The 23,195-nt window shown below is 44.4% G+C and overlaps 1 protein-coding gene across 1 annotated transcript in view; it reads left to right on the forward strand.

Annotated features, from left to right (window-relative positions):
• LOC142488426 (uncharacterized) overlaps positions 1-21,862 on the forward strand; it is a 38,548-nt gene extending 16,686 nt beyond the window's left edge. The window contains exon 5 of the mRNA XM_075588927.1: positions 17,798-21,862. Coding sequence (XP_075445042.1) covers positions 17,798-20,826 — 3,029 coding nt within the window. The 3' untranslated portion in view covers positions 20,827-21,862. The remainder of the gene's footprint in view (positions 1-17,797) is intronic.
• The last annotated feature ends 1,333 nt before the right edge of the window (positions 21,863-23,195 follow it).

Here is a 23,195-nt window from a genome sequence, read left to right on the forward strand (position 1 = left end):
GAGAAGTCTTTCTGTAACGCCTCTCTCTCCGTCCTGCTCAGTGTTGTCAAGTTTGCCTCTTTTAAAAATTCCCGTAGATTGTCCCTCGTTTTCTGATTGTGTATGACCTTACCACCATCGTAGAGCGTTTCATAGTAGTTTTTAAATTCCGCTACGATTCGCTTAGGATTCGAGATAAGTTTCCCCCCCCCCGCGTGCGAATAGATTGGATATGGTAGTTTGGTATTTTGTTTCCGAGTCTATTGGCTAGGAGGGTGTCCGGCTTATTCGCCTTCTCAAAGAATCTGCGTTTAGTCCTGCTCATCTCCTTTTCAGCCTGGGAAGCCAATCGTATATTTAACTATCGTTTGGTATCTAAAATTTGTTTCAGGACAGATTCATTTTTGGAGCTTTTATGCATTGCGGTGAGGGATACCAATTTCTCCCACAGCTCTTTGATCTGGCTCTCTTGCTCTCTTTTGCATCTAGCAGCTAGCCACATAAGAGATCCCCTGAGGGTAGCCTTATGGGCCTCCCACAAAGTGGTGTATGATGACGCACTACTCTCGTTCTCCGTGGAAACTAAATCAACGATCTCATTGGCTGTAGTCCCATGTGACAGCGCCATGTTGGTTTTGTTGATGTCATGTTAAAGGGAAATGAAGCACAGCCATTCTGATTGGCTGGCTTCATTTCCTTTAAATGACGTCATCATTTGTGTTGGCCTTATCCAAAATCACATGCTTTTCACGGACCAATCAGGACCGTGAGAACCATTTGATGCAAAATGTGACGTCATAGGCTTATAGAAGCCTATGTCGTCTCATTTTCCAACTTGACGCCGTGGGGAGAGGACCTCCCCTCTGAAGAAGATGGACGTGCGTCACAGAAGAAGCCAGCAGAGCCCGCAGACGGTGAAGAAGACACACAAAAGAAGACCACAGACGGTATGGATTATAAAGACAAGAAAGAACATTGAAACCACATTGGATTACAAAGGTTTATTATTTTATGGGTTGCTGGTTCCTGTCTTTGGATTTGTTGCAGACATAGCGGTTCCCCCTTAAGTCGGTCATTGGTCATCTAATGGTAAGTAAACTCAAGAAATGTATTTTATTTAAGTTGTAACTTTTTTTTTGTTTTTTTTTTCTCACAAGTCTGATTTATTTTTTTAATGTCCATTTCATGCCCATGTATGTATATATATCCGTCTGGAGCTATATACATACATGTTTATTAAAAGGTTGTTTTTCAAATGTTTATTGCATTTTTTCATGTCTTCTACAAGTCTTTTCCCTGTTTGGTTACTATTGTGTGTGTGAAATGTAATGTAGAATTACTTGTCATTTCAGATGATGATTGCATGGGTATATGTTGGGACCCTGCCTTAATTGTTTATTGTGGCTTACTTGGTGAATTTAGATTGTGTATGATCGTGTTAGTTAGAAATAGATTTGTTTTTGCAATGGTTTTGTGTTGGCATAACAATCTTGAATAGGGTTTTTTGTTTAGATTTGCTTGTAATGTATTTCGGATGGCATTAATTGTGTGTTGGTAATTTATTATTGTCGACTTGCTTTGTTAATATAGAATGTTTACTTTCAATCGTGTATTGGTTTTGGACCATTGATTGCTATTGTGTACATGATGGAAATATTATTTGCTTCATGTACATATTGTTCAATTGTAAGTTTTATTGCAATTTACTCTTTACTGGTTTGGATAGGTGCTTGCTGTATTCTCTTATGAGATGTGTTTTTAATTTCATTTGGCTTTGTTTTTAATTTGGCAGTGATGTTGTCAATTACAGATCTGATGTTTTACATTGCTACATGCATATTCTTTCCTATTTCTTTGTAGATTGCTTAATCATACTTATATTTTACATATATTTATAAAGATATATGTAAAATATTATATGTATATGAATGATGAAGCCACTCTACAAATGAATGGGTGCAGGGTGGCTTAACCCATTAATAACTTTAGTGCTTATTAACCGTTATTGTTATTAAGGGGTTAAGTAACACCACAATATATTTGCTATATGGTGTGGGTGGGTTATGTAAAGTTTATTAATAATTGTTATGCTTCTTGCGGGTGTGTGTATTGTTTTGAATGTGGGTATTGGGGGTAGGAGGTATTGTCCCCAAGGGACGGAGGGTAGGCCTCCCGGTGTGTTGGAGGTGATGGTGGTTATGCCTCACAGTGGTGGGTAGGGGGGTGGGGTGTATTTATGTTAAAGTATTTGTGTTTTTTAATTATTTTTTGGGGGCACAGACTTGATACTGCAGGCAACACCCGAGGGCCACCGCCAGCCTATAGTAACATTCCTGTGCCTAAAAAAATAACTATGGTTTATGTATAAAAGGGGGGTTTAGGTGTTGTTGGGGGCACAGAGCCTGATTGTCTTGTGTATTGCAATGTTTATTGGGGGCCATTGTCCCCAATAAACATGCTACTGTGACTTAACCCCTTCATTGCCTTAACGGATAGCCGCTACGGTAATGAAGCAGCATTACTGTATTTTTATTAATAGTGTACATGTGCAGAGGGTCTCCGGACATGAACCGTGTTGGTTTTATTTCCGGGGACCCCCTGCTTCCCGAGACCTTTATGAGGTGCCAGTATCTCCTATGAATGGAAATGTCCCGCGTCACGTGATCGGGCTATCTCAATGCATAGGAGATACCGGCACCTCAAAATGGGGCCTGTATCTCGGGAAGCAGGGGGTCCCCGGACATGAAACCAACGCGGTTCATCTCCGGAGACCCCCTGCACATCTACAATATTAATCAAATTGTTATGTAAACATTTTTTATTTGCCGGCGAGATTTGTGCAGAGAGAGGCAGATCTCGCCAGCGGAGCCCTTCTCGCCAGGCCTCGCCATCTCTCTGCCGGATTCCTCTCACAGATATGCGCACCTTCCTGCATACTGCGAGGGGAATCCGCCAAAAACATGGAGAGTTCTAAGTCTGGCGAATGGCCATTCTCGCAGTTTATTGCATAGGCCCCTAAGTCACAGTATTTATCAAGTTTTTCACTTTATTAAGTTAAGATTATTTACCACATTTATTGTCATCTCCTCCTCAGAGCGCCTTTTCCGTTTTCTATCACATGACCGCTTTCAGGTAAGAAGACGATACATCTTCAGCCCTAAGTCATTTTCTGGATACAGGTGGTTGGAAGGGAGCAAAAGTCGCAGGAACATCCAAAAAATAAAAGGAAATATAATAGTGCAATATGTTGTGATAAAGCGAATTCTGAGTTATCTTGGCTCTATAGAGTGTCTACTTACAATAAGTAGGTGTATATAAAGCGTTTTGCAAAGTAAGGTGGTGTGTAGCAGGCTGCAAAGACAGGATCCTCGCGAGTTTGAGGTGAAGGAGATCTCACTCAGGTACACATGCCACAGGAAAAAAATACAGAAAAGACCATGGTACAGATCGGACAAAAACAGTTTGTATTAAAAGCGGGGTTAAAAGTTGTACTTACAATAAGTACATAAACAATGTACACGTAGCGTTTACTTTAGAGGTGAAACCGGCGTCTATGTGGATAGCCTCTAGCTGCTGCAACTCCCAGTCCTCCTCGTCGGATCGCGATGACTGGCGTCTGACGTCACTTCCGGCGCAAGGGTGACGTCTTCCGATCCGGAACAACACAGAGGTTAGCAGACAGCAGGGGAACCGCAGACTCGGCACCTTCTCATAAAGCAAGTAGAAAACAGGCACAGAAAGATTACTGGTATCTGTTACCACTCCAGACAGCTGGAACACGCAGGGACAGCAGGTAAGGATATCTTAAGTCCACTTCCGCAATCTGCACATATATGGTATGCAATGTCCTCACTAGACACAAGGCACAATCGGAGAGTCCAGTAGTTGAAACCACCGTGTGTCTAGTGAGGACATTGCATACCATATATGTGCAGATTGCGGAAGTGGACTTAAGATAGCCTTACCTGCTGTCCCTGCGTGTTCCAGCTGTCTGGAGTGGTAACAGATACCAGTAATCTTTCTGTGCCTGTTTTCTACTTGCTTTATGAGAAGGTGCCGAGTCTGCGGTTCCCCTGCTGTCTGCTAACCTCTGTGTTGTTCCGGATCGGAAGCCGTCACCCTTGCGCCGGAAGTGACGTCAGACGCCAGTCATCGCGATCCGACGAGGAGGACTGGGAGTTGCAGCAGCTAGAGGCTATCCACATAGACGCCGGTTTCACCTCTAAAGTAAACGCTACGTGTACATTGTTTATGTACTTATTGTAAGTACAACTTTTAACCCCGCTTTTAATACAAACTGTTTTTGTCCGATCTGTACCATGGTCTTTTCTGTATTTTTTTCCTGTGGCATGTGTACCTGAGTGAGATCTCCTTCACCTCAAACTCGCGAGGATCCTGTCTTTGCAGCCTGCTACACACCACCTTACTTTGCAAAACGCTTTATATACACCTACTTATTGTAAGTAGACACTCTATAGAGCCAAGATAACTCAGAATTCGCTTTATCACAACATATTGCACTATTATATTTCCTTTTATTTTTTGGATGTTCCTGCGACTTTTGCTCCCTTTCAACCACCTGTATCCATTCCATTTGAGGGGGATCTGTACATATCTCCCACAGGAAGGTTGAGACATCGTTTCAGTTACCTATATATATTTTTTCCTGTGTGAATCTATCACTGTATCACTGCACTTTTATTTAGCGCCTATCTAAATCATTTTGGTTTCATCACTAAGTCATTTTCTGCCAGAAGGGCTAGTAATACATTTCTTTACAAGATGTATTATATTATACAAATATCAGAGGAGGTGATATCACAAGAAGCCCCCACTCCCAGCTTTACATGATGGATTTTCCTTTTCTTGTTGCCAGGTTTCCCAGTGGTTGTCCTGGAGATTAAAGAGTAAGGCGGCCCATTGTGGCGTGCATTGGATCTTTGGGAGATGGTTTGTCGCGATATGTTAATGATGTGTTACAACCGATAGTTAAACATCTACCATCCTTCTTGAGAGACTCCTACAGATCTGTTATGTGCTAAAAAAGCTGTTCAATCGCATAAGAACTATAGATGAGTTACGATGGACGTTATGTCATTATACTTCATCATTGATCATGACCAGGGTATTAAAGCTACTCAATTTTTCCTTCAGTCCTCCTCATTATCTATTTCACTTCGCACTTTTCTTTTAGATTCCATCACATTTTTTGGACTCACAATGATTTTTTATTTGATTCAAAGTTTTACTTGCAGACACGGGGTACGGATATGGGTACCTCCTTTGGCCCGTCGTATGCTAATCTTTTTATTGGTCTCTGGGTGTTAGGTCCAATCTACCTGGTACCTAGGGCAGGTAACCTTACTCGACCCGGGGAGTTTTCATCACGGCACCTGCTATATTCTTTTGGTCTCAGATATGATAGTTACGAGCCCCGAGTGCGAGAAAGCAGTAACACAGGGATGCTGAGTTCTCACAACTGATTTAATATGTGGACGGGGCGGTCTTTTATATATAAGGCAAGGACAAAAAAAAGTTTTCAGTTGTATTGTATGTCTTTATTTATATAGCGCCAAAAGTGGACTCAGCGCTTCACAAAGAATACAGTACAGGGAATTATAATAATACAATAAGTGCAGCAAAAATCAGACAATAGGAAAGGAAAACCCTGCCCCGAAGAGCTTACAATCTAAGAAGTTCATTACATCTGTTACAAATTGAGTTCCCACATATAGATCACACATCTAAATTTACATGTAACCTTTAAAAATGCCTTTACTTAAACATTTTACTGCTGAGCAACTGGTATTTAACGGGGTCATATAAAGCTTTAGTGGTCGTGCTTCTTGTGTCGATGACATGTTGAGCCAGCTGATCTAAAACTTAACGGAGACTAAAATATGTAACTATTTAAGTCCCTGAGTAGAATGAAGCTGACACATTGCTTTAACCTTTTCAGTCCCTGATGGGAACAAAACTGACATATACAATTTTTAACCTTACACTGGGGATCCACATTTATTTTTGGGGATTCTAATCCTTTTCGGCATCACATATTTTTTTTTACAAGCGTTATATTGATGACCTGATTATGATTTGGGAAGGGGATTCACATTCACTGGACACTTTCATTAATCCACTTAATTCCAATATGTTGAATCTTAACTTTACTTATGAGCAACATATTCATCACATTATTTAGATATCACTTTATTTATTGGCATTACAGGAGAAATACAGACTGACATTTATAGGAAACAAAATTCCAGGAATACCTTTCTTAAAGCGGATAGCAAGTAACCCTAGGTCACTCATCCGTGGTATACCCAAGGGCCAATTCCTCCGCTTAAGGCGGCTTTGCTCTAACGAGGATTCTTTTGATCAACAGGCCACCGAATTGGCAAACAGATTTTCTGTCAGGGGCTGCAGAACAGGGATACAGAGGAGGCTTACATAAATGCCAAACTCTGTACTCATGCTGAGTTACTGTCTTATGGTTCGACTGGTTCTAGGCAGGGAGTTTAAATCAAGGAGAGACCAGGGCACTCCAGAAGGGTCCAATCCGCTGTTACACGGCATAGATCAAATCTGCTCAATCATCCAGAAACATTGGGAAGTGCTCAACTTGGAGGAAGACTTTAAAGAGTCAATTGAACCAGGACACAAAATTGCATTTAGAAAGGCTAAATCCTTGGCAGACTATCTTTCGCCTAGTTTATTTACCTCCAGGTCAGACAGTGTTCATGAATCAAGTTTAATACACTTTATTTTATTTTTTTTCAAATGTGGTAAATGTTGTATTTGGTGCTATGCCAATCCTATCAAATCTATTGATATTGTACACAGAAAACACACACAATTCCAGTTTTTATTCATTGTAATTGTAATTTTGTGATTTATTACTTAACCTGCGGTTGTGGTCGAGGATTCGTTGGGCGGACAATTAGACCAGTGAAGGTCAGAATTATGGAGCACATTCGTTCTATTAAAAAACTAGATCAGATGCTCCCAGTTTCCAAACATTTTACACATTGTACATTGGGAAACTTGTCCACCATTCATTAGCGATTGAATCTATACCTGTTTCTACACGAGGGGATTGAATCTACAGTATACCTGTTCCTACACAAGGGGATTGAATCTATACCTGTTCCTTTACGAAGGGATTGGATCTATACCTGTAACTACACGAGGGGATTGAATCTATACCTGTTCCTACACGAGGGGATTGAATCTATACCTGTTCCTACACGAGGGGATTGAATCTATACCTGTTCCTACACGAGGGGATTGAATCTATACCTGTTCCTACACGAGGGGATTGAATCTATACCTGTCACTACACGAGGGGATTGAATCTATACCTGTTACTACACGAGGGGATTGAATCTATACCTCGTCCTACACGAGGGGATTGAATCTATACCTGTACCTACACAAGGGGATTGAATCTATACCTGTTCCTACACGAGGGGATTGAATCTATACCTGTTCCTACACGAGGGGATTGAATCTATACCTGTGCCTACACGAGGGGATTGAATCTATACCTGTTCCTACACGAGGGGATTGAATCTATACCTGTTCCTACACGAGGGGATTGAATCTATACCTGTCCCTACACATGGGGATTGAATCTATACCTGTTACTACATGAGGGGATTGAATCTATACCTGTCGCTACACGAGGGGATTGAATCTACCTGTCGCTACACGAGGGGATTGAATCTATACCTGTTCCTATACGAGGGGGGTGATAGAATTAAACAGCTTAAATCAGCGTGTGATGTTTTGGATCCACTCACTTAATACTCTATCCCCTTTTGGGATTAATACAGAATGGGACCTAAAACATTTTCTCTAAGATATATTACTCCTTTGCCCATTCTCAGGTTATATAATACTGTGTGTTTTTCATATACATTTGTCTCTATCATTGAGATACAAATGTGTCTCTCTAGTCACATTTGATGAGTAGTATTGTATCCTTAATGTGGCAATTTTCTCAGTGTGGTTTGTTTATTTACATCTTATTCATTATGTACAGTTAGGTCTGTAAATAATTGGACACTGACACAATTTTCATAATTTGGCTCTGTACGCCGCCACAATGGATTTTAAATGAAACAACTTTAAATGAACTTTCAGCTTTAATTCAAGGGGTTGAACAAAAATATCATATGAAATGTTTAGGATTTGCAACCATTTTCATACACAGTCCCCTTATTTCAGGGGCTCAAATGTAATTGGACAAATTAACACAATCATAAATAAAATGTTCATTTTTAATACTTTGTCGATAATCCTTTGCATGCAACACTTTTCTCTCACCCATTTCTCCATTTCTCCTTTTCCTTTCTCCAACTATCACCTCATCTAATTTTCTCTCTCTCTCTCTTCTCCCCCTCTCCATCTCGCCCTCGTTTTTGCAGGAACCTGCGCTCTATTAACCTACCAGCTTTTGATTCCACTTTACGCTCCTCCCTCTCCTCGCTCAGTTCTGCCTCGGATCTTGACAACCTGGTCAGGAACTACAACTCTGCCTTATCTTCCTCTCTTGATCTACATGCCCTGCTTTCTCTCTGCTGTCCTCTCCCTTCTAACCCCAGACCCTGGCTAAATTGCCACACACGCGCGCTGCGTTCCTCCACTCGTTCCTCTGAACGCCTCTGGAGGAAGTCTCGCACTCTCGCAGACTTCCTTCACTACAAATTTATGCTGTCCTGTTTCAACTCTGCCCTCTCTCAGGCTAAACAAACCTACTTTTCATCACTAATCAACACGCACAAGTCTAACCCATGCCGACTCTTTTCTGTCTTAGAATCTCTACTCAGACCACCCTCAGCTGCCTCTTCTTCCTCCATCTCACCTCAGGACTTTGCTGACTTTTTTAAGGGAAAGGTGGAATCCATACGTCAGAACATCCCATCTGTTGCCGCCTCCCATCCCACACCGCTTCCTAACTTTCCTCCTGCCTTTCTTGACTCTTTTTCTGCTATCTCAGAGGAGGATGTATCACTACTGATCTCCTCTTCTCCCTCTACCACCTGCCCTCTTGATCCCATTCCTTCCCATCTCCTAAAACCTCTTGCTCCTTCTATAATCCCTATGCTCACACAGATTTTTAACTCTTCCCTCTACTCTGGTACCTTTCCATCCTCCTTCAAGCATGCAACCGTTATACCATTACTCAAAAACAGCAAGCTTGACCCTACCTGTCCTAACTATAGACCTGTCACCCTCCTGCCTTTTGCATCCAAACACCTTGAACGTCTTGTATTCTCTCGATTGCTATACTTTCTCAACACCTATTCTCTTCTAGACCCTCTACAATCTGGCTTCCGCACTGCTCACTCGACTGAAACAGCCTTCACTAAAATAACCGACGACCTTCATGCTGCCAAAGAAAGAGGTCATTACACTCTACTTATATTACTCAACCTCTCTGCAGCATTTGACACAGTGGACCACCCTCTTCTCCACATTCTCCATACTCTTGGTATTCGTAACAAAGCTCTATCCTGGATCTCCTCTTACCTCTCCCATCGTACTTTCAGTGTCTCTTTTGCTAACACCTCCTCCTCTATCGATCTCTCTGTGGGGGTACCCCAGGGCTCTGTCCTGGGACCCCTTCTCTTTTCTCTTTACACACTCTCTCTAGGTGACCTAATCATATCTTTTGGGTTTAAATATCACCTTTTTGCTGACGACACACAAATTTACATTTCAAACCCTGACTTGCTATACAGACCAAAGTTTCTGAATGTCTCTTTGGAATATCATCCTGGTTGGCCATCTGCCGACTGAAACGTAACATGGTAAAAATAGAGCTCCTTATACTTTCTCCCAAACCTTGCCTTACTACCTCCTTCCACATTACTGTTCAAAATACGATCATTCACCCAGTAGCCCAAGCACGCTGCCTAGGGGTCACACTCTTCCTCTCTCACATTCTCCTCTCGCATTCAAAACGTTTCTAAAACTTGTCGCTTTTTCTTCCGCAATATCACAAAGATACGCCCTTTCCTCTGTTACTCGACTGCTAAAACTCTGACTCGGGCCCTCATTCTCTTCCATCTCGATTACTGCAACCTCCTGTTGTCCGGCCATCCTGCCTCTCACCTGTCTCCCCTACAATCTATCCTAAACGCTGCTGCCAGAATCACTCTACTCTTTCCGAAATCTGTCTCCACGTCTCCCCTCCTGAAATCCCTCTCCTGGCTTCCGACCAAATACTGCATCTCACACTCAATTCTCCTCCTCACTTTTACAGCTTTACACTCTTCTGCCCCGCCTAACATCTCAGCCTTGATTTCTCGCTATGCACCATCCCGACTCTTGCGTTCTTCTCAAGGATGTCTTCTTTCTACCCCCTCTCCCGCCTTAAACCTTTCTCACTGACTGCCCCGCACCTCTGGAATGCCCTTCCCCTCTATACCCGACTAGCACCCTCTCTATCCACCTTTAATCCCCACCTTAAGACACATTTGCTTAAAGAAGCATATGAATGGCACTGTGGATAATCCTCGACACATGATACATAAAGCTTGGCCCCCTGCAGACGCACTTACTGGAATTCCCTCCTACTGTCTCTGTACGTTCTCCCTACCTACCAATTAGATTGTTTAGTACCTCGGAGCAGGGACTCCTCTTCCTTAATGTTACTTTTATGTCTTAAGCACTTATTCTCATGACCTGTTTTTTATATATTATTTGTTATTTATTTGATTACACCACGTATTACTACTGTGAAGCGCTATGTACATTTTTGGCACTATATAAATAAAGACATACAATACATGCAATGACTGCTTGATGTCTGGAACGCATGGACATCACCAAACGCTGGGTTTCCTCCTTTGTGATGCTTTGCCAGGCCTTTACTGCAGCTGTCTTCAGTTGTTGTTTGTTTGTGGGTCTTTCTGCCGTAAGTTTTGACTTCAGCACGTGAAATGCATGCTCGATCGGGTTGAGATCAGGTGATTGACTCGGCCATTGCAGAATATTCCCCTTCTTTGCCTTAAAAAACTCCTGGGTTGCTTTTGCAGTATGTTTTGGGTCATTGTCCATCTGTAAAGTGAAGGGCCGTCCAATCAACTTCGCTGAATTTGGCTGAATCTGAGCAGACAATATATCCCTATACACTTCAGAATTCATCCGGCTGCTTCTGTCTTCTGTCACATCATCAATAAACACTAGTGACCCAGTGCCATTGTAAGCCATGCATAACCATGGCATCACACTGCCTCCACCGTGTTTTACAGATGATTTGGTATGCTTCGGATCATGAGCCGATCCAAGCCTTCTCCATACTTTTTTCTTCCCATCATTCTGGTACAGGTTGATCTTGGTTTCATCTGTCCAAAGAATGCTGTTCTAGAACTGGGCTGGCTTTTTTAGATATTTTTTGGCAAAGTCTAATCTGGCCTTTCTGTTCTTGAGGCTTATGAATGGTTTGCACCTTGTGGTGAACCCTCTGTATTTGCTCTTGTGTGGTCTTCTCTTTATGGTAGACTTGGATAATGATATGCCTACCTCCTGGAGAGTGTTCTTCACTTGGCTGGATGTTGTGACGGGGTTTTTCTTTATCATGGAAAGGATCCTACGATCATCCCCCACTGTTGTCTTCCGTTGACATCCAGGCCTTTTTGTGTTGCAGATCTCACCAGTGCGTTCTTTTTTTTTTTTTTTTTTCTCAGAATGTACCAAACTGTTGATTTGGCCACTCCTAATGTTCCTGCTATCTCTCTGATGGATTTTGTATTTTTTTTTCCAGCCTAAGGATGCCCTGTTTCACTTGCATTGAGAGCTCCTTTGACCGCATGTTGTGGGTTCACAGCAACAGCTTTCAACTGCGAATGCCACGCCTGGAATCAACTCTAGACCTTTTACCTGCTTAATTGATGATGAAATAACGAAGGAATAGCCAACACCTGTCCATGAAACAGCTTTTGAGTCAATTGTCCAATTACTTTTGGTCCCTTGAAAAAGAGGGGGCTACATATTAAAGAGATGTCATTCCCAAACCCTTCCTCCAATTTGGATGTGAATACCCTCAAATTAAAGTTGATATACTGCACTTTAAGCCCATATTCATTACTTAACTGTAACTTGAATTTATTTGCGGACACAGATGAAATAATAAAACTTGTATCAGTGTCCAATTATTTCCGGACCTAACTGTATATTCCCTTTATCAAGATTCAAATTGTTCTTTGCCTTGGTAGTTGAGTTTACATTTATTATATGTATATTATTACGTGATTATATTATATTATTTGGTGTTATAGTTAATTTAATTTAAATAATTTTATTCTCTCCACATCCTATCCATTTTTAAATTTGATGCTTTTTCATTTAATTTTTATTATCCTTATGAGTCTATTTAAGTTTATTGTTATTGTATTCTTTATTGTGTCCTTTTGCTGGATTTCTCCCCCACTGCCTTCTTTCCGTGGTTACATTTTCCCCGGACTGTTTTGTTCCCATGGTACGTTTCTACCTGGCATACAGGTAGGCAGTGTTTCTGGATGGGAGTGCCTATAACGTGACACGTGAAGCAGTCTCAGGGGTTCCTCCCATGGACCACAGCTCTCCCACCCCCCCGGGGGTGGAGTTTTTGTTGTTATTTATTTTGTAGGGTGGATTGAGTGAGAGGGGTAATTGACGGAAGGTAGGAGAGTGAGAGTAAGCGAGTGAGAGGGGGCAGGAGGGTGTGAGTGAGGAAAAGAGTAAGAGTGAGACGCAGGGGATAAATACATGTGAGGGTGGGAGACTGACTGAGTGAGACGGATGGGAAGAGAAATACATAGGTAGAGGGTGAGAAATAGAGGTGTCTTGTGAGGTGTGAAATTTTGTGATTTACCCCAATCGAACCTATTATGTGTCAGCCAGATAGGGGTTCCCCGAGATTTTTCAAAATACTTCAAGGGTTCCTTCAAATAAAAAAGGTTGGGATACACTGCTCTAGACAGTGTTTCCGACGGGAGTGCCTATAGACACCCTCTAGACTCGGGAAACCACTCTTTGATAAAGCGCCCACGGTGAGAAACGCGTTGGAGGTTTCTCTTTTAACTTAGGCTGTGTCTCAGTAACACTCTTTTTTATTTTTTCTACTTTTGCCTCCGGTTCTTCTTTTCTGCAGTGCTCATTTTTTCTTTGTTTTGAATGTGAGAGGAGAAGGAAAGAGAGGAGTCAAATATTACACCAAGGCCGCGTGCTTGGGAAATTATATGAATAGTATTTTTGACTGACAATATGACACAAAATGGAGCAGTTTAATTTGTGGCTCTTATGGCAGAAGATTACACCCGGTTACGCAGCAGGGAAGCATTGTCTTAGCAGGAGACTTTAATATGGTCCTACAACCTCACATGGATAGATCAGGTGGAGTTACCCTACACAATAAAGGAGCAAGTATATCCCTACGCAGAGGTCTCAAAAGTAACCAACTAATAGACATATGGAGAGAGCTACATCCAGCAGATAGGAACTACACATTCTTCTCGCACCCACATGGCTCATACAGTAGGATTGATTACTTCGCAGTGTCCTGTTACCTGGTCTCCAAGGTCACCCAAGCAGAGATCCGTGATATTTCATGGTCTGACCACGCACCCATAGAGCTCCGGTGCAATAATATTCATACGGTTAGGCCAGGAACAAGCTGGAAGCTAATGAATCCATTCTAAAAATTCCAGAGATCTGTGATACTGTGGGTAGTGAGATAGACCAATTTTTCAAGGTAAATGCCGGTTCTGTCTCCTCACATCTGGTCCTCTGGGAGGCGCATAAAGCGACTCTCCGAGGTACCCTCATAAATATCACAGCTAGACGAAAAAAAGAGAGGGAGGCAAAAATTGTCACGCTCCAAACTAAATTAAAGGCTCTCTCCACCAAGCGCAAAAAGAACCTAGATCCGCAAACCCTACAAGAGGTAAAAGACACTCAAATTGAATTAAACATGATACTGACCTCCAGGGCTGACAATTCATTAAGTTGGTCAAAGAGGAAATTTTACGAAAAAGCAAACTGGCTGGCCCGCATGCTGAAAGACAGGCAAACTAAATACAACATCCAAGCTTTACGCTTAAAATCTGGTACCCCTACTTCCAACCCCCAGAAGATAGTAGATTAATTTGGTTCCTTCTATGAGACACTCTATAATGGTGAGAAAGTGGCACATAATCCTAACACGAGCAGTAAACTAAGAGATTTCCTGGCTAGCTCCAATCTGGTGAGATTGACGGAATTAGACAGAGCCTCCCTAAATGCCGACTTGTCACATGAGGAGTTGACACAGGCCATTAAGGAACTTAAACCTTCAATGGCACCGGGGCCAGACGGCTTCTCAGGGTTATACTACAAGAAATTTATCAAGTTGCTTGCCCCTAGGTTGCTCCAAGTATTCAACGCTGTTTTAGCGGGAGCCCCCATCCCCAAGGAGATGTTACAGGCGTCTATATCAATCATTCCTAAACCAGGGAAAGACCCGCTAGACTGCAAAAATTATAGGCCCATATCACTAATCAATACGGATATCAAGCTGTATGCTAAGTTACTGGCCAATAGACTATGTCTTATCCTACCCAGACTTATACATCCAGATCAGGTTGGATTTATCAAGGGCCTACAAGCCGCAGATAATACCCATCGATTTATAGATTTGATAGATTTGGCCACTATTGACACCGCTCAAAGTATGTCGTTAAGTCTGGACGCCGAAGGAGACGCTTGCGGCATTTGGCTTTGGAGATCGGGTGAGTGATGCAATTTTATCGCTGTACTCTAACCCCACCGCCAGGGTTGTACACCAAGGCTACCCCTCTCGGCCCTTCCAAATTAGGAGTGGTACGAGACAGGGCTGCCCACTATCACCCCTCCTATTCGCCCTCTGTATCGAACCCATGGCGGCACAAATCAGATGAAACCCTGACATCTCAGGGTTAAACGCATACTCCCAAACCCATAAAGCGGCCCTGTACGCAGATGACATCCTCTTGATGATCACTAAACCCCTCACTTCACTACCGAACCTATTTGACCTGCTGGACCGGTTTTCTAACATTTCCATCTTCAAAATCAACCAGTCGAAGTCTGAGGCTCTCAATGTCAATCTCCCCAGACACATAAAAAAATTATTAAAATTAAACTTTAAATTTCACTGGCAATACAGGTCTATAAAATATCTGGGTGTCCACATCACCAGAAACGTCAAAGATATATACGACGCAAATTATCCCAGCCTAATCCGGACCCTAAAATCAGACCTACAAAAGTGGACATCTAAAAGGATCTCCTGGATAGGAAGAATCCATAGTGTCAAAATGAACTTACTCCCCCGTATCTTATATCTCTTCCAAACTCTCAGATTGAAGGACCTGCACTCACTTCAATCCGACATCTCCAAGTTTATATGGGGAGGTAAAAAAACAAGAGTCAGCAAAATCAATATGAAAAGGCCGGTCCTGGCTGGGGGCGTAGCGGTACCCTGCCTGTTATCATATTACAAAGCGGCACAATTGAACCAAACTGTGCAATGGCAGTCTGACCCGAGATCTAAGAGATGGGTCGAATTAGAGAGCGCAGCCTATGAGCCTATAGAATTACGTAATCTAATCTGGCGGCGCAAAAAGGTGCTAATATGCCGCTATCCTCAATGACAACTCATTGCCAATCTGGGAGGCCACAAAAATTAAGAATTCCCTCACAACAACACGCTCTATGATGTCACCTCTGTGGAATAATTCCGAGTTAGTGCCGGGCCTCTCGGTCGGTAATATATCAGTTTGGAGAAAGAAAGGTTATAATCGGATTAAAGATCTGGAAGGCCATGACAGAAAAATTAAGACGTTTGATCACGTCAGATTAGAAAAAGATCACCCACCCAGAATTTTTTAGATACCTCCAGATCAGGGCGTTCTATAACAAATTTGCCCTGTACCCACCATTGACATATTTCGAAAAGCTCTGTCTGGCAGAGACCGACACAAAGGGACTTACCTCACAGCTATACAGCGAAGTGATCAGTACTAGCGTACAAGCCCATGAGATACCCTCATTTAGATCTCGATGGGAAACAGACATCGGAGAATGTCTGGAAGACGAGGACTGAAGTGCTATTTTTCTAGCCACAGCAAAGTGTTCCATATGTACCACCCTCAAGGAGAACGCATATAAGGTCCTGATGCGATGGTACCTTACCCCACTGAAATTATCAAGGTTCGTGCCGGGATCCTCCCCGCTGTGCCCACGCCAGTGGGGAGGATCAGCAGACCTACTACATAGGCTGTGGTCTTGCCCGCGGATCTCCCCATTCTGGGAGACAATTAGACTTTGGATACAGAAACTGTTCGATCTCACTATTCCCCCGGATCCGTGGCTGTTCCTCCTAAACAGACCACTAGCGGGTCTCTCTAAACTCAGAATAAACTCATTGCTCACTTTGCACTTGCAACGCTGTGTGAGATGGCCGCACTATGGAAAAGCTCGGACATACCAACCATCCCAAAAATTCTGAATCACATTTGGTTTATCTGCCAGATGGAAAGGTTAACGAGTGTGGTTAACGACACTGGTGACAATTATCTAAAAGTCTGGACGCCTTGGTTGGCACAGACAGACATCCCGGGGATAGAAAGGGCATCAATCTGGCTATGATAGTTATCAGGTCCGTTCTCCTTGAGAGAGGTGTGCTACACCCATGCTCTGCACCGGATGCCCACAATTCAGCCAGGCAACATACCTAGAGAGGCCACTTAACAACTCTGAGACACACTCACGATCACTTGCACCTCTCCCTACCGCCCTACCTCCAACCCCCTCTTTTCTCCCCCTCTCTCTTCCCCTTGGTTCAATGTTTGTCCACCGGTTTGTATGTCTGTATGGTTGTTTGTTTGTCGGTCTTCACATTTGTTTGTCTACCCGTGTGTTGTCTACCTGTCGGTGTATACGTCGTTTGGATGAGTCGTGTGTCTGTCGGGTAGTCGGTTGGGCTGTTAGTGAGTCGGTAACAGAGCCTGTGCACCTGATCCCCCCTGGTTAGAAGGGGGGTTTGAGACTTTAATATCGACTCCGGATTGGGAGCCGTGTCTCGATGCCCCTCTAGGCTCACCAGTTTGACTACAGGTCGAAGTTATGTTACACTACTATTAGTATCGTTATAGTTCCGGATACAATGAGGATCACCACGACATAATGTATCTTGTAATGTATTGTACTGTATACTGTTATAAACTAATAACAATTTAAGTTACAAAAAAAAAGATTGTAAGCTTTCCAGGGCAGGGATTCCCGTTCCTATTGTCTGATTGTGTTTGTTGAACTTATTGTATTATAATTCCCTGTACTGTATTGTTTCTGCTGTAAAGCGCTGAGTACACTGTGGGCCTTATATAAATAAAGACATGCATACATGGGCATCTACAGTATCTTTACACTATAGATTGCTGTCTGGTTTAGTTGATATTATTCCTTAACTTTACTTCTCATGGGCATTTTAATGTTAATTATTTGGAAGATGTACATGTATCCTTAAATAATGCATACAGTAATAAATACAAGTTATATATGTATCAATGATTTCACTGTGAGAGCTGCTACAAATACATTTCAGGCCTTCGGGAACAACCACCACAATCATTAGGGGCCACTGGATGTCCATGTGCCACAATTTTAAAACCCTGGGTGAAGAGAATATTTTGTTAATTAAGTATTGGTGAAATAAATTCTTCAGTGTTTTGGATTTGTAATTTGCGTTCAGTAATTTGATTTACAGATTGAAAACATTTGTTCTGTCTTTTTTGTTTACTTCTGTTAGAGATCGGCCTGAATGAGGAACAGAACTTGAGCTCTGATACATCCAGAAGCTGGCTGACTCCTCGCAGCCCAGAAGTGCCAAAAAACAATGATTCCTGCCACATTTTAGATACGTGCAAGGAACCAGTGCCACATGATGGTGACTTTACAGACCTTGTACAGCACACAGCAGAGACAAACTCTAAATATGGGTCCAGCAAAAGGTATGCGAGAGATTTAAGAAGAAGCCGCGGTGCTCTGCCTTTTCTCTGTTGTCAGTGTGGCAAAAGCTTCTCACTGGACAGGGACCTGCTCACACACCTTTGTGTCCCCGCTAGAGAGCAAACCTTTACATGTACAGGTGGTGGGAGCAGTTTCTCACTGAAGGGGAAACTTCTTTCACACCAGATGATTCAGACAGCAGTGACTCCTTTTACTTGTACAGTTTGTGGGAAACAGTTAGGTACTAAGAGGAACCTCCTCATTCACCAGAGGGTTCATACAGGGGAGAAACCATTCACATGTACAGAGTGTGGGAAACATTTCACAGTTAAGAGCAATCTCCTCATTCACCAGAGGGTTCATACAGGGGAGAAACCATTCACATGTACAGAGTGTGGGAAACATTTCACAGTTAAGAGCAGTCTCCTCATTCACCAGATGACTCATACAGGAGAGAAACCATTCACATGTGCAGAGTGTAGTAAAAGCTTTTCTACAAAGGCGGAGCTCCTCAACCATGAGCGGATTCATACAGGGGAGAAACCATTCATATGTACAGAGTGTGGGAAACAATTCCGTATTAAGCGCCACTGCCTCAGACACCAGATGACTCATACTCGAGAGAAAACATTCACATGTACAGAGTGTAGTAAAAGCTTTTCTCGGAAGACAGAGCTCCTCATCCATGAGCGGATTCATACAGGGGAGAAACCATTCACATGTACAGAGTGTGGGGAACAATTCAGTATTAAGCGCTACTGCCTCAAACACCAGATGACTCATACTCGAGATAAAACATTCACATGTACAGAGTGTAGTAAAAGCTTTTCTCGGAAGACAGAGCTCCTCATCCATGAGCGGATTCATACAGGGGAGAAACCATTCACATGTTCAGAGTGTGGCAAACAATTCACAGTTAAGAGCAGTCTCCTCATACACCAGATGACTCATACAGGAGAAAAACCATTCACATGTACAGAGTGTGGGAAACAATTTCGTATTAAGAGCTGTCTCCTCATACACCAGATGACTCATACAGGGGAGAAACCATTCACATGTACAGAGTGTGGGAAACAATTTAGTATTAAGCGCAGTCTCCTCAGACACCAGATGACTCATACAGGAGAAAAACCATTCACATGTACAGAGTGTGGGAAACAATTTCGTATTAAGAGCCGTCTCCTCATACACCAGATGACTCATACAGGAGAAAAACCATTCACATGTACAGAGTGTGGGAAACAATTTTGTATTAAGAGCAGTCTCCTCATACACCAGATGACTCATACAGGAGATAAACCATTCACATGTACAGAGTGTGGAAAACAATTTAGTATTAAGAGCAGTCTCCTCATACACCACATTACTCATACAGGAGAAAAACCATTCACATGTTCAGAGTGTGGAAAACAATTTAGTATTAAGAGCAGTCTCCACAGACACCAGATGACTCATACAGGGGAGAAACCATTCACATGTGCAGAGTGTAGTAAAAGCTTTTCTCGGAAGACAGAGCTCCTCATCCATGAGCGGATTCATACAGGGGAGAAACCGTTCACATGTTCAGAGTGTGGGAAACAATTCACAGTTAAGAGCAGTTTCCACATGCACCAGATGACTCATACAGGGGAGAAACCATTCACATGTGCAGAGTGTAATAAAAGCTTTTCTCGGAAGACAGAGCTCCTCATCCATGAGCGGATTCATACAGGGGAGAAACCGTTCACATGTTCAGAGTGTGGGAAACAATTCACAGTTAAGAGCAGTTTCCACATGCACCAGATGACTCATACAGGGGAGAAACCATTCACATGTGCAGAGTGTAATAAAAGCTTTTCTCGGAAGACAGAGCTCCTCATCCATGAGCGGATTCATACAGGGGAAAAACTATTCACATGTACAGAGTGTGGGAAACAATTCACAGTTAAGAGCAGTTTTCTCATACACCATATGACGCATACAGGGGAGAAACCATTCACATGTGCAGAGTGTAGTAAAAGCTTTTCTCGGAAGACAGAGCTCCTCAACCATGAGCGGATTCATACAGGTGAGAAACCATTCCCATGTTCAGAGTGTGGGAAACAATTCAGTACTAAGAGCCACCTCCGCAGACACACGATGACTCATACAGGGGAGAAACCATTCACATGTGCAGAGTGTAGTAAAAGCTTTTCTCGGAAGACAGAGCTCCTCAACCATGAGCGGATTCATACAGGGGAGAAACCGTTCACATGTTCAGCGTGTGGGAAACAATTGAGTACTAAGAGAACCCTCCTCAGACACCAGATGACTCATACAGGGGAGAAACCCTTCACATGTACAGAGTGTGGGAAACAATTCACAGTTGAGAGCAGTCTCCTCATACACCAGATGACTCATACAGGGGAGAAACCATTCACATGTGCAGAGTGTAGTAAAAGCTTTTCTACAAAGGTGAAGCTCCTCAAACATGAGCGGATTCATAAAGGGGAGAAACCATTCACATGTGCAGAGTGTGGGAAACAATTCAGTATTAAGAGAAGCCTCCTCTGTCACCAGTTTACTCATACTGGAGAGAAACCATTCACATGTACAGTGTGTGGGAAACAATTCAGTATTAAGAAATACCTCCTCTGTCACCAGTTGACTCATACTGGAGAGAAATTATTCACATGTACAGAGTGTGGGAAACAATTCAGTACTAAGAGAACCCTCCTCAGACACCAGGTGACTCATACAGGGGAGAAACCATTCACATGTACAAAGTGTAGTAAAAGCTTTTCTCGGAAGACAGAGCTCCTCAACCATGTGCAGATTCATACAGGGGAGAAACCCTTCACATGTACATAGTGTGGGGAAAGCTTTTCACAAAGGATCAGCCTCCTTACACACATGAGGATTCCTACTTGAGATAAAATATGTGATTGTTCAAAGTAGGGTTGGGCAATATACCAGTAGCATAGTAATACTGCAGTAATAAAAATGGACGGTAACGCAATACTTGCAATTACTTCTTACCATGGCATTCCTATCAGCAGCTGCTGGGTGGGTCTGGCAGAGAGGCGTGGGGGTGGGGACTGTGTCAGAGAGGGGTCTGAGTGTGGGTCTGGTAGAGACAGTGTAGTGGGAGTGAGTCTGCGAGCTCCTTGACATTCACATGCTACAGCTATAAGCAGTGTTCGACAATTATATACATTTACACGCCCAGGGCGTGTGGATTTAACCCCCGGGCGAGTAAATATTGGCCCAAGCAGCACACGTATGTTTTTTAAATTTCCCGCGAGGCGGGTTCATGTTGTTGGGGAGATTACCCCGCCTCCGGCTCTCTGAGCAGTGCCGTCGCTCCTCCCCCGCCTCTCAGCAACTTTCCCTCCTCAGCGCTTCTACTCCTCCCCCTTCCGGCAGCCAGCCCCTTCCACGCCTGTCTACCTCAGGCCCCTGCAGGGCCATCTGGGGGGGGTGCGCGCGCACACGCTGGAGTGGGGGGGGGGCGGCACGTGGAGTTCCCAGCCAAGTTTCCCATCAGGGAGGTTGGTGTGGCCGTGCGGCTGTTCCCTGCTCACCACCGATCCCACCGTCGCAACTAATGCCCGACCTCCCCCTGACACCCCTCCTGGCTGCAGCCTGGGCGCACGCGCGGCTTGCCACGTTTCCCATCGGAGAGGTTGGAGGCCGTGCGTCTGTCCAGCTGGCCCCCCCGATCCTCCCGCTGGCCCCCCGACCCCTCCGCTGGCCCCCCGACCCCTCCGCTGGCCCCCCGACCCCTCCGCTGGCCCCCCGACCCCTCCGCTGGCCCCCCGACCCCTCCGCTGGCCCCCGATCCTCCTGCTGGCCCCCCAATCCTCCCGCTGGCCCCTAGATCCTCCGGCTGGCCCCTAGATCAACCCGCTGCCCCCCCGATCCTCCCGCTGCCCCCCTGATCCTCCCGCTGGCCTCCCGATCCTCCCGCTGGCACCTCGACCCCCCCTCTTGGCCCACCAATCCTCCCGCTGTCCCCTCGATCCTCCCGCTGGCCCCCCGATCCTCCCGCTGGCACCTTGACCCCCCCGCTGGCCCCCGATCCTCCCACTGGCCCCCGATCCTCCCGCTGGCCCCTCGATCCTCCTGCTGGTCCCCCACCCTCCCGCTGGCCCCCCTATCCTCCCGCTCGCCCCCCCATTCCCCCGCTGGCCCCCCCATTCCCCCGCTGGCCCCCCCATCCCCCGCTGGCCCCCCGATCCTCCCGCAACTCCTGCCCGATCCCCTGGCATGTGGAGCAGCATGTGGAGGACAAGCAGGCCCTGGAGGAACGGGTGGGCCCCCTCCCTTCCAATGAATACCAACCCAGTCACCCACCCAGTGAGTGTGTGTCTGTGATTGTTTGTGTGGGTGTGTGTGTCTGTGTGTGGATGTGTGTGTCTGTGAGTGTGGGTGTGTGTGTGTGTCTGTGGGTGGGTGTGTGTGTGTTTGTGTGTATGAGTGTGTGGGTGTGTGTGTGTGTGAGTTTGGGTGTGTGTGTCTGTGAGTGGGTGGGTGGGTGTGTTTGTGTGTATGAGTGGGTGGGTGTCTGTGAGTGTCTGAGTGACTGAGTGTGTGTTTGTCTGTGAGTGTTTGTGTCTGTCTGTGAGTGTCTGTCTGTGAGTGTCATCTGTAAGTGTCATCTGTGAGTGTGTGTGTGTGTGTTTGTGTCTGAATGTTTGTGTCTGTCTGTGAGTGTGTGTGAGAGAGTCCATGAGTGTGTGTCTGAGTGTGTCACCCTCTCCCTGAGCCTGAGGAAGCCGATATGTCGGCGAAACGCGTTGCTCTAAACCACCAGATGATTTTGACCTAAGGAGGCTTCCGTAGATAGACCGTGGAGCAGCGTTTGCAGCCCAGCAGGACAGTTTTCTCTTCCTGCATCCCGGACGCGGGAAGGGCGCACAAAGCTGCTCAAACTCGATCCTGGACTGCGTGAGGAGGCCAGGGGTCCATTCTATATGTATGTGAGTCCCGCTGCTGTTTTATTTAATTAATAAATGCGATTTTATGTGATCACTTAACTGGAACCGTGCCTCACTCGTTTTTCCCATTACCCAACCCCCCCCGCCCCCCACGCATCACAACACTTGAGGGGAGAGTATGGCTGACGCCTGGGATTTAGCACTGATCTTCGTGCTGCCCTGAAACACTGAAGAAAATCCCCATTGCGTGGCGAATAGATGTGGATGGGTTAAACTTAACCCCAAAGTAACCAAATTCTA

This window comes from Ascaphus truei, chromosome 2 (assembly GCF_040206685.1).
Source record: "Ascaphus truei isolate aAscTru1 chromosome 2, aAscTru1.hap1, whole genome shotgun sequence".
NCBI lineage: Eukaryota > Metazoa > Chordata > Amphibia > Anura > Ascaphidae > Ascaphus > Ascaphus truei.